This window comes from Mobula birostris, chromosome 8 (assembly GCF_030028105.1).
Source record: "Mobula birostris isolate sMobBir1 chromosome 8, sMobBir1.hap1, whole genome shotgun sequence".
NCBI lineage: Eukaryota > Metazoa > Chordata > Chondrichthyes > Myliobatiformes > Myliobatidae > Mobula > Mobula birostris.
This window is the reverse complement of record NC_092377.1, coordinates 58,305,115-58,318,087: the sequence shown is the minus strand read 5'-3', so window position 1 is coordinate 58,318,087 and position 12,973 is coordinate 58,305,115. Positions and strand designations below refer to the sequence as shown.

Below are 12,973 nucleotides of genomic sequence, written 5' to 3'. Positions count from 1 at the left end.
TGGCATGGATTAAGTGGGCTGAAGGGTATGTTTCTTTGTTGTAGTACTCTACTCCACGTATAGAACCACTGTAGGTTGGTGGAGCTAGAGTTGAGTACATTGGTGTGTTTTTCCACACTCAGTGTATTATCAGATCTCATTCCTAGCAGGGTCTACCTGTTACCATCCACATGACTTTCCACCCATACCTTATTGCCACTAATAGCAAATTTATGCTATCATCATTTCTAGAATTGTGTACTCAACGCATCACATCTTGACAAATTGTAGTGACCAAATCTCAGTGATCCTCACTGTGCTTTGAGATTCCTATTGGAATTGGGGAAATTATCATTGTGAGATTAAAAATCTCTCCAAACTGTTCATTTCTAAGTGCTTTCTCTGAAACACTCAAAACTAATAAATAATTCTTCTGGCTACTCACTGTACAACTGTTGTAGTATGATGATTGCCTTAGCAGGGAAAACCATAGTTTACAAAAGAAAGATAGTGGTTGGAATACTTTGTGACTGATTAAAATACATGTGAAATGTGGATTTAAATTTGATTTTCTTTGACCAACCTTTCTTTCCCTCACAGCACTGACACTAAAGAGTGCATTTAATAATATGCGAGAAATAACTAAATAATTAAGGAAAGTATTGTAATTAAAACTTCTGTTAATTAATGCATGGTTAACTATTTTGGCTATTAGCAATTTTAAGGAAAATTTGTTTTTGAGACCTTGGTGTTGAATGTCTATGCTGATTATTAAAATGATTAGCAAGCAACATTTTGATTATTAAGCAAATTAAGAATTAGAGATTAACACAAGAAAGAGCTGTTGGGGTAAAAGATTTGCCATAATCTCACTTAATGGTGAAGGAGATGCAAGAGATCATCTGGTCAACTCCATTTATTTGCACTTTAGATAACTTTTGATCCTACTCTGAAAGAGTTTGTTTAAAAATGTAGAAGAAAATTTTTCTGAAGAAAAACGTTTTTGGGCTGCAAAGATTTAAGAGTAATCACTGGTGGTTCAGCTGCCTTGCAGTTCCAGGGAGGGATATTTAATCTTACTTTGAAAGCTGTTTGTGTTGGGTTTGCATGTTTTCTCTTTTTTGGGGGGTTTCCACTGGGTACTCGATCTCCTCAATATTCCAAAGATGTGTTCGTAAATTATTTGGTGCCTGCAGATTACTTTTGAATGTACAGTTGCAAGAAAAAGGACTGGGGTGCTAAATAATATCAGCAAGTGCTCTGGACTGATGGAGTCAGAATTTTAAATTTCAAACAAGAGGCTGTCCGTGGAAGAGCTGAGGTCTGCAGCCAACAGTGAAGCACAGTGGAGGTTCCCTGCAGGTCTGGGGCTCCATTTCTACAAATGGAGTTAGTGATCTGGTCAGAATTAATGGAATCAGTGCTGAAAAATACAAGCAGGTTCTCATCCGTCCTACAGTATCTTCAGGGAGGCATCTGATCAGTCTCAACTTCATTCTGCAACTGGACAATGACCCCAGCTAACTGGCCAAGGTCATAAAGAACTATATTCAGCAAATATGAGAACAAGGAGTTCTGTATCAGATGGTATGTTCTCCATAGAACCCTCATCTCAACATCATCGAGGCTCTCTGGGATTACCTGGAGAGATAGAAGCAAGCGAGACAGCTAAAGTCTGCAGAAGAACTGTGGCAAGTTCTTGAAGATGCTTGGAACAGTCTACCAGCTGATTTTTTTAAAAAAATAATAATTTAATATAAGAGTGGTGACACCAAATATTGAGTTAATTTAGTTTTTTTTTACTGTTTAGTGCTCTTTATAATACGTTTTTTTGATCTTTAGAAACTTTTCACTTGATTATTTTTAAAAGCATCTTTGCTTTTCAGAATTTCTTTATGTGTACTTAAAACTTCTGCATAGTACTGTAGAAGATGCTAAGATTGATGGTTTTGGTTGTGATCAAAAATGCAATGTTCTTTGGACAAGATCTTCAATTTTGATCTTTAAGTACACAGAATAATTAACATTTTTTAAATTGCAGTTTCACAAATAAATCGTGCTTAAACGCAAACTGAAAGTTGCAATTTATTTTGCTATAGGAAGATGAGAAATTTTTGACTGAACTCTTTGCACAATTAACTGATGAAGCAACAGATGACCATAAGAGGCGTGAATTAGTAAGTTTACACTTTCAGCTTGAAATATTAAATTTAGCACATAATACTATATTTAAGACAAATTTTTCTAAAACACAGGTGAACTTCCTAAAGGAATTTTGTGCATTTTCTCAAACACTGCAACCTCAGAATCGGGATGCATTTTTCAAGACGCTGGCAAATTTAGGGATTCTACCTGCCCTGGAAATAGTTCTGGTAAGTGGTGCTATTTTAATTTGAGTTGAAATGCAGTTTTCAGTCTTGTCTAGATATCACAGAACCATTTCTGTCTGCCCATTAAAGTAAGTTCACTTTCATGTCTTCCATGTCATTAAATGATTTTTCATTTTACTAGTAAATTCTTGATGGGTTTTCTAAATATATATTCAGAATTTAAGGTCTCCAATGTCAGGCACCATGGAAGAACTCTCATTTTAAATCTACTTCTCAACATGTGGGGTAAATAAAATACTTCTTTAATGTTGTAGAATGTGAGCGCATAAGCCATTTAGCCCTTTGAGCCTTCTCTGCCATTCATCTAGATCAGGGGTAATAATCTTTATTATGCCATGGGCCAATACCATTGAGCAAGGGGTTCATGGACTCCCAAGTTGCGAGCCCCTGATCTAGATCATAACTGATATAACTCAGTGTCATTCTTCTGTGCTGCATCTGCCATTAATATCCCATAAACCTATAGATCTCTGTTTAACAACTGACTTTCCAAATCCCCCAGATGGAGATTTACAGGGATTAGTCAATTTTTTTTCCTCCAACGTAGAGAACTTTTTTTTTCTAATCTTAGTCCTCAATTACCAACACCCTTGTTCTGTAGAGCAGCGGTCCCCAACCACCGGGCCGCAAGGCATGCGCTACCGGGCAGCGAGGAAATGATATGATTTGGCGATAGGAGTCAGCTGCACCTTTCCTCATTCCCTATCACGCCCACTGTTGAGCTTGAACGCACACGAGGGCATTACCCGCGCGTCATCCATGTCAGCGCGGGAAGGAGATCAACTCCTCGAGCTTGCAAATGACGGCGGGCTGAAAAGTATGTTTGACATAACATCTCTGCCGGCATTCTGGATCAAAGTCAAGGCTAAATATCCTGAGATAGTCAGGAAAGCACTGAAAACGTTGCTTCCATTTCCAACATATCTCTGCAATGAATGCAACGAAAACTAAATTGCGGAATAGACTGGACATAAGGAACCCCCTTCGAGTATCGCTGTCTCCCATCACCCTTCGATAGGACCGTCTTGTTGCAGGAAAACAAGCCCAGGGCTCCCACTGATTCAGCGATATTGGTGCGTTGCAATGATTTTATATGTTCATACGAGGAAAATATGCGCTGCGTGTTTGATATCCAAACGTTACTTAAAATGTTATGATGCTATTATGTGACTTATATAACCATGTAACAATTACGGCATGGAAACAGGCGATCTCGCCCCTTCTAGTCCGTGCCGAATGCTACTCTCACCTAGTCCCACCGACCTGCACTCAGCCCATAACCCTCCATTCCTTTCCTGTCCATATACCCATCCAATTTTTCTTTAAATGATAATATCGAACCTGCCTCTACCACTTTTACTGGAAGTTCGTTCAACACTTCAAGCTCCCCTGTCCTCCCCTGATAATTGTCTTATCGCTATATTCATGCGAGGAAAATATGTGCTGTGTGTTTAATATTAAATTCGTTAGATAAACCCTTTTAGAAACAAAATTGAGTGTATTAGCCACTTATCACCTATATTCTGGTCGTGATTAACACGCGCCGCCGCCAACAGAATCGGCAAAAACAATTTTTAAGAAATCAGCATGTAAACGCATGCGCAAGTTACGCATGCGCACTGGTGCCCGCGCAAGGCTTCATGGTCATTGTAGTCTTTCTCGGGGTAAACCCAACGTATTTGACTGCTACTCTTGTACGTTGGCAACCCTACCCCGCCCGGTTGGCTGGTCCGCCAGAATATTGTCAATATGAAACCGGTCCGCAGTACGAAAAAGGTTGGGGACGCCTGTTGTAGAATACTCAACCAGAAGAATCTGCAAACAACACGAATTCTGTAGATGCTGGAAATTCAAGCAACACACATCAAAGTTGCTGGTGAACGCAGCAGGCCAAGCAGCATCTGTAGGAAGCGGTGCAGTCGACGTTTCAGGCTGAGACCCTTCGTCAGGACTAACTGAAGGAAGAGTGAGTAAGGGATTTGAAAGTTGGAGGGGGAGGGGGAGATCCAAAATGATAGGAGAAGACAGGAGGGGGAGGGATGGAGCCAAGAGCTGGACAGGTGATAGGCAAAAGGAGATACGAGAGGATCATGGGACAGGAGGTCCGGGAAGAAAGACAATGGGGGGGGGACCCAGAGGATGGGCAAGAGGTATATTCAGAGGGACAGAGGGAGAAAAAGGAGAGTGAGAGAAAGAATGTGTGCATAAAAATAAGTAACAGATGGGGTACGAGGGGGAGGTGGGGCCTAGCGGAAGTTAGAGAAGTCGATGTTCATGTCATCAGGTTGGAGGCTACCCAGACGGAATATAAGGTGTTGTTCCTCCAACTTGAGTGTGGCTTCATCTTTACAGTAGAGGAGGCCGTGGATAGACATGTCAGAATGGGAATGGGATGTGGAATTAAAATGTGTGGCCACTGGGAGATCCTGCTTTCTCTGGCAGACCGAGTGTAGATGTTCAGCAAAGCGGTCTCCCAGTCTGCGTCGGCTCTCGTCAATATCGGCCTGTTTATTCTAGTAAGAATTGTATATGTTTCATTTCCTAAAATATTCAGGACTAGTCCAGCCAGTGCCTCCTCTACGGCAAACCCAGCTTGTTGGGAACCAGTCTAGTGAATCTTCACTGTATTCCCTTTATAGCAGATGCAACCTTTGTTCGGTAAGGGAAGCAAATGTAAACATACTACTACAGATCCATTCTCACCAAAGCAGTACATAATTGCATTAATACCTGCATATTTGGATCCTCGTGTAATGAAGGCCAGTGTACGATGTGTTTTCTGAATTGTTTGCTGTACTCACGTGTTGGTTTCCAGTGACTTGTGTGCATATTGATATATTGACTAAAAGCTATTCATTCGTGGGTAACTTCACATAATATTCACATAATATTCCCTCTGTCATGTCCTCTATCATATTTTTCCACAAGACCATAAGATAAAGGAGCATAATTGGGCCACTTGGCCCTTCGAGTCTGCTCCGCTGTTCAACCATATCTGGTCCTTTTTTCCCCTCCTCGGCCTCATTCCCCAGCCTTCTCCCCGTAACCTTCGAAGCTGTGTCCAATCAAGAACCTATCAAGCTCTGCCTTAAATTCACCCAACAACCTGGCCTCCAATTCACCATCCTCTGGCAAAAGAAATTTCTCTGCATGTCTTTTTTAATTTGGCTCCCCTCTATCCTGAGTCTGTGCCCTCTTATCCTAGACTCCCCCACCATGGGAAACATCCTTTCCACATCTCCTCTGTCCAGGCCTTTCAACATTCGAAAGGTTTCAGTGAGATCCCCTCCTCATCCTTCTCACTTCCAGTGACTACAGATCCAGAGCTATCAGATGTTCCTTGTATGATAACCCTTTCAATCCCAGAATATCCTTGTGATACTCCTCTGAACCCTCTCCAATGCCAGCACATCTTTTCTTAGATGAAGAGCCCAAAACTGTTCACAGTACTCAAGATGAGGCCTTACCAGTGCCTTATAAAGCCACAACATTCATACACCTGCTCTTGTGTTCTGGATTTCTTAAAATGAATACTAACATTGCATTTGTCTTCCTCACCACTGATTACCTGCAAGTTAACCTTCAGGGTGTTCTGCACAAGGACTCCCAAGTCCCTTTGTATCTCAGATTTTTGGATTTTCTCCTCGTTTAGAAAACAGTCTGCACATTTATTTCTACTACCAAAGTGCATGACCAGGTATTTTCCAACATTATATTTCATTTGCCATTCTCTTGCCCATTCACCTAATGTCTAAGTTCTTCAACACTACCTGTCCTCCACCATTCTTCATATCACCTGCAAACTTGGCAACAAAACCATCTATCCCATCATCTAAATCACTGACATACAGCATAAAAAGAAGTGGTCCCAACACCGACCCTTGCGGAACACCACTAGTCATTGGCAACCAACCAGAAAAGGGTCCTTTTATTCCCACTCACTCAAACCATACCAGTAACTTTCCTGTAATACCATGAGTTCTTAACTTGGTTAACAGCCTCATGTTTGGCACCTTGCCAGAGGGCCTTCTGACATCTACTGTATCCCCTTTATCCCTCCTACGTGTAATCTCCTCAAAGAATTCCAACAGGTTCATCAAGATAGATTTTCCCTTAAGGAAACCATGCTGCCTTTGTCCTATCTTGTCCTGTATCACCAAGTACTCCATAACCTCTTCCTTAACAATAGACTGCAAGTATCTTCCGAATCATTGAGGTCAGGCTAACTGGTCTATAATGTCCTTTCTGCTGCCTCCCTCCTTTCTTAAAGAGCGGAGTGACATTTGCAGTTTTCTAGTCCTCTGGCACCATTCCAAAGTCCAATGATTTTTGAAAGATCATTGCTAATGCCTCCACAATTTCTACTGCTATCTCTTTCAGAACCCTTGAGTGCAGTTCATCTGGTCTGGGTGACTTATGTACCCTTGGGTCTTTCAGCTCTTTGAGCACCTCTCCCTTGTAATAGTAACTGCATTCACTTCTCTTCCCTCACACCCTTCAACACCTGGCACACTGCTAGTGCCTTCCTCAGTGAAAACTGATGCAAAATACTCATTTAGTCCACCTGCCATCTCCTTGTCCTCTGTTATTATTTCTCTGGCTTCATTTTCTAGTGTTCCTATATCCACTCTCACCTCTCTTTTATTTTTTACATACTTGAAAAAGCTCTTAAACTATCCGCTTTGATATTGTTTCCTAGCTTGCTTTCATATTTCATCTTTTCCCTCCTAGTGATTCTTTTAGGTAAGGTTTTAAAATAGAATTGAATTGACTTTATTTCTTACATCCTTCACATATGTGAGTAAAAATCTTTGTTACGGCTCTGTCTAAATGTGCAATATGCAATTTATAGTGATTTGTAATAAATAATACCTAAAACAGGACAGTCAATATAGCATAGAAATACAATTGTATCAACGTGAATTAATCAGTCTGGTAGCCTCGTGGAAGAAGCTGTCCTGGAGCCTCTTGGTCCTGGCTTTTATGCTGCAGTACCGTTTCCCGGATGATAGCAACTGGAACAGTTTGTGGTGAGAGTGACTTGGATCCCCAATGACCCTTCAGGCCCTTTTTACACACCTGTCTCTGTAAATGTCCTGAATAGTGGGAAATTCACATCTACAGGTGCGCTGGGCTGTCCGCACCACTTTCTGCAGAGTCCTGCAGTTGAGGGAAGTACAGTTCCCATACCAGGCAGTGATGCAGCCAGACAGGATGCTCTCAGTTGTGCTCCTGTATAAAGTCCTTAGGGTTTGGGGGCCTATACCAAACTTCTTCAATCATCTGAGGTGAAAGAGGCACTGTTGTGCTTTTTTCACCACACAGCCGCTATGTATAGACCATGCGAGTTCCTCGGTGAAATGTATGCCGAGGAACTTAAAGCTGTTCACCCTCTCAACTCTAGATCCATTGATGTCAATAGGTGTTAGCCTGCTTCCATTCCTGCTGTAGTCCACAACTGTCTCCTTTGTTTTTGCGACATTGAGTGAGAAGTTGTTTTCTTGGCACCACTGTGTCAGGGTGATGACTTCTTCTCTGTAGGCTGCCTCATTGTTATTTGAGATTAGGCCAATCAATGTTTTATCATCAGCAAATTTAATTAGTGGATTGGAGCTGTGGCTGACGTAAGAGTTAAGGGAGGGGGCTGAAGACACAGCCCTGAGGGGCAGAGGTGAGGGAGCCTGCTCTTATCACCTGCCAGCGACCTGACAGGAAGTTCATGATCCAGCTGCACAAGGCAGGATAAAGGTCAAGGTTTCTGAGCTTCTTGTCAAGCCTGGAGGGAATTGTGGTGTTGAATGCTGAACTGTAGTCAAAGACTATATTATAAGGATAGTGTGTAGAGTTGTGTCATTGTGGCTGTTGCGTCATCTGTCGATTAGTTGTGTTGGTAGGCGAATTGTAGGGTGCCATTGTGGGCGGTAGCATGCTGCAAATGTAGTCCTTGACCAGCCTCTCAGCATTCAAGCATGTTACCTTGGTCTTTTTAGGTACAGGGACAATGGTGGATGTTTTGAAGCAGGAGGGCAGTCTACACTGGGAGAGGGAGAGATTAAAAATATCTGTAAACACACCTGCCAGTTGTGCCACGCATATCCTGAGTACCCACCCTTGGATGCCGTCCAGTCCTGCAGTTTTGCGATTGTCCTCTCGTTGGAACACCTGCGTACTTCAGCCTCAGGGAAGACCAAGGTGCAGGTCACTTTGATGGCTCTCCCTGGGCGCTTGGTGTTGGGGATATCAAACTAGCGTAAAAAAAGACTTAGCTCATCTGGGAGACAGGCAGCAAGGTTGGCAGCACCACTGCGCTTAGCTTTGAAGTCTGCAATGGTGTGTAGACCTTGCCATAAACTGCATGAGTTGTTGGTAGATCTTGTCCGTGTATTGTTTCACTGCCTTGATGATTTTGCGCAGATCATAGCTGCGTTTGTTGAGCACCTGCTGATTATCGGCAATGTAAGTTCTGTATCTCGCAGTTAAGTGCTGTTCGCATGGAACTGTTGATCCAGAGTTTCTGGTTTGGGTAAACCCTGACCAATTTCTGGGGGACAACATCCTTGATGCACTTGCGGATAAAGCTTGTGACGCCTTCCGTGAACTCGGAGTCATCCTCATTGCAAAAGACATTCCAGTTGATGTCATCAAAGCAGTCCTGTAGCATGGAGATTGATTGGTCGGACCAACAGTGGACGATTTTAACAATGGCTGCCTTTTGTTTCAGCTTCTGCCTGTATTTTGGCAGAAGCAAGATGGAGGAGTGATCCGACTTTCCAAACAGCTGACAGAGAAGTGCTTTGTAAGCATTGCGGTAGCAGTGGTCGAGTATGCTATCTCCCTGTGTGCTCACCTGGATGTGTTGACAAAACTTCAAGAGAGATTTTAGACAGTGACACTCTATTAAGTCACCAGCAACTATGAAGGCAGCCTCTGGGTGTGCAGTCGCCAGGGTGTTGATGGTCTTGTACAGTTCCTGGAAAGCCAGGTCGGTATCAGCCTGCGGTGGAATATGCACAACTGTGATAATAAAAGCCATGAACTTCCTAGGCAGCCAGAAAGATCTCCACAGCGGCACAAGGTACTCCAGATCTGGGGAACAAAAGGATTTGAGGGCATGCACGTTCCAGGGGTCGCACCAAGCATTGTTGACCATGAAGCATACCCCTCTCCCTTTTCTCTTCCCAGAGAGGTTTTGTGATCTGCTATCTCCTCCATCAGCCAGATCTCCATGAAGCATAAAATGTTACATTCCTTTGTTTCCCGCTGATAGGAGATTCTGGCTCTCAGTTCGCACAGCTTATTGTCCAGGGGCTGAATGTTAGCCAAGCGTTTGCTAGGGAGCAGCAGCTGATTAGCTCACTGGCCCTTCTCCCTCAACTCCGGTACAGCTTCAGAGGTAGCGGCGGTATAATAAATGAGCCTTCCATGGATCGTGTAAGCAAGGGTTTCCAGTGTAGAAAAAGCGGCACGTAATGGGTAAATGCCATGTTCACAATGTTCAGAAGAGTCAGTCTATCATATCTGATGTGACTGTTAGCTACTTGAACAAGAAATGTGAAGGAAATTGCAGAAATTAGCAGTATACAGTAAAGTTGGAATGGAGCTCGCAACATGTCCGCCATACGCAGCACCACCTTGGATTGGGAAAAGCTCCCCAATCCTCTGACTTCCTACTAATTTTTGCTTTGTTGTATGCCCTCTCTTTTGCTTTTGCATTAGCTTTGACTTGCTTTGTCAGCCACATTTGTACTATTTTATTTGAGTATTTCTTCATGTTACATCTATTCTGCACCTTCCTCATTTTTTCCAGAAACTCTCCTCATTTTTTCCAGAAACTCCTCGTTTTTCCCAAAAACTCTCATCATTGCTGCTCTGCTGTCATCCCTGCCAGCATCTCCTTCCAATTTACTTTGGCCAACCCCTCTCTCATACCACTGTAATCTGTTTTTCTCCACTAAAATACTGCTATGCCAGACTTTTCTTTGTCCCTATCAAATTTCAAGTTGAACTCAATCATATTGTGATCAGTGCCTCCTAAGGGTTTTTATTTACCTTAAGCTCCCTAATCACCTCCGCTTCATTACATAACACCCAATCTAGGAGAGCTGATCCCCTTGTAGGCTCAACACAAATTGCTCTAAAAAACTATCTTGTAGGCATTCAACAAACTCACTCTATTGAGATCCATTTCCAACCTGATTTTTCCAATCGACCTGCATGTTGAAATCGCCCGTGACTATCATAACATTGCCCTTCTGACACACCTTTTCTATTTCCTGTTGTAATCTGTGGTCCACATCTCAGCTACTGTTGGGTGGCCTGTATATAACTACCATCGTGGTTCTCTTATCCGTGCAGTTTCTTAACTCAACCCACAAGGATTGAACATCTTCTGATCCTATGTCACACCTTTCTACTGATTTGATGCCATTCTTTACTAGCAGAGCCATGCCACCCTGTCTGCCAACTTCCCTATCCCTCCAATACAGTGTGTAACCTTGAACATTTAGCTCCTAACTATAACCATCCTTCAGCCATGATTCAGTGATGGCCACATCATCAAACCTGACAATCTGTAATAATGCAACAAGATCATCCATCTAATTTCTTACACTTCGTGCATTGAGATATAACGCTTTCGAGTACTGTATTTGCTACCCTTTTTGATTCTGCATCCTTAATGCACTGATACTCACCCTGCTGATGGCAATTATGTCCTATCACCTGCCTGCTCTTCTTGACAGTCTGACTACACGCTTTTTTTTTAACCATCCGTCCTATCCTGAGTCCTTTCACTCCAGTACCGCTCCCCCCCCTCACCCCCCGGCAAATTAGTTTGAACCCTCTCCGACAGCTCTAACAAAACCTGCCCATGAGAATATTGGTTCCCCTCGGGTTCAGGTGTAACCTGTCACTTTTGAACAGGTCATACCTCCCCTAGAAGAGATCCCAACGATCCAAGAACCTGAAGCCCTGCCCCCTGCATCAGCTTCTCAGCCGCATATTAATCAGCTAAATCATCCTATTTCTACCCTCTCTAGCGCATGACACAGTCAGCAATCCAGAAATTACTAACCAGGAGGTCACGCTTCTCATCCTTCTACATAGCTCTCTCAATTCTCTTTTCAGGATCTCTGTTTTTCCTCCTTATGTCATTGGTACCAATATGTACCAAGATATCTGGCTGCTTCTCCCTTCCTCTCCAAAATGTTCTGGACGTGATCCGAGACATCCCTGACCCTGTCTGTCATCTGGAATGGTCGAATCAAAGTTTCCCTAGTCATTCAGCTTGAGGCCATTTTACATCTTTCTCCTACTTGCAATCCCTGCTGGATGTATGACTGGATCACATTGGCCAAATCGATTTTATAGATTATAAATTGCTGAAGCTCAAGCGCCAATCCCTGCAGTACCTACACACCCCACTGCCACCTCCCCCTCCCCAAAATCAAAGTGTTTATGTATTCCCACACTTCCACTCTTTGCTTCCTGTTGATAACAAATTCTCAATCTACAGTGGTATGTGAAAGTTCGTGAATCCTGTTGAATTTTCTCTATTTCTGCATAAATATGACCTAAAATGTAATCAGATCTTTGTCCTAAAACTAAAGAGAACCCAATTAAATAAATATCACAAAAACATAATACTTTTTCATTTATTTATTGAGAAAAATGATCCAATATTGCATGCATTTGTTGGAAAAGTATGTGAATCTTTGCTGACCCTCCTTATACAGCAATGACTTCAACCAAACATTTCCGGTGACTGTTTATCAGTCCTGCTTGTCAGCTTGGAGGAATTTTAGGCCGATCCTCCTTAGAAAATTGCTTCAACTCTGGGATGTTGGTGGGCTTCCTTGCATGAACAGCTTGCTTCAGGTCCTTCCACAAGATTTCTATAGGATTAAGGTCAGGATTTTGACTTGACCATTCCAAAACATGAAAGTTCTTCTACTTCAATAGTTCTTTGATAGACTGACTTATGTGTTTAGGGTCATTGTCTTACTGCATGACACACTTGCTCTTGAGCTTCATTTCACGGGCGGATACACTGACATTTTTCTGTAGAATTTCCTGGTACAATTCAGAATTCATAGTTCTATCAATGATGGCAAGGCGTCCTGGAACTGAGGCAGTAAAGCAGGCCCAGACCATCCACAGATGGGATGAGGTTCTTGTGCTGGAATAGTGTTTGCTTTTTGCCAAATAGAATCCTTCTCATTTAAGCCAAAAAGTTCTAATTTGGACTCATCCATCTGTAGAACATTGTTCATTCTGGCTTATCCATGTGGTCTTTAGCAAACTTTAGACAGGCAGCAATGTTCTTGGAGAGCAGAGGCTTTCTCCTTCCATTCTTGCCATGCATACCATTGTTGGTCAGTGTTTGCCTGACGGTAGACTTATGAACACTGAGATTAGCTAATGCAAGAGAGGCCGATAGCTCCTTAGATGTTACCCTGGGGTTCTTTGTGACCTCCTGGAATGTCACACACCTTGCTCTTGGAGTGATTTTTGTTGATCAACCACTCCTAGGGAGAGTAACAACATTGTTGAATTTCCTCCATTTATACTATACCATCTGCCTGACTGATGATTGGTGGAGCCCA

The 12,973-nt window shown here is 42.6% G+C and overlaps 1 protein-coding gene across 1 annotated transcript in view; it reads left to right on the top strand.

Moving 5' to 3' along the window:
• LOC140201332 (serine/threonine-protein phosphatase 4 regulatory subunit 3-like) overlaps positions 1 to 12,973 on the top strand; it is an 82,185-nt gene that overhangs the window by 20,462 nt on the left and 48,750 nt on the right. The window contains exons 5-6 of the mRNA XM_072265260.1: positions 2,079 to 2,156; positions 2,235 to 2,351. Coding sequence (XP_072121361.1) covers positions 2,079 to 2,156; positions 2,235 to 2,351 — 195 coding nt within the window. The remainder of the gene's footprint in view (positions 1 to 2,078; positions 2,157 to 2,234; positions 2,352 to 12,973) is intronic.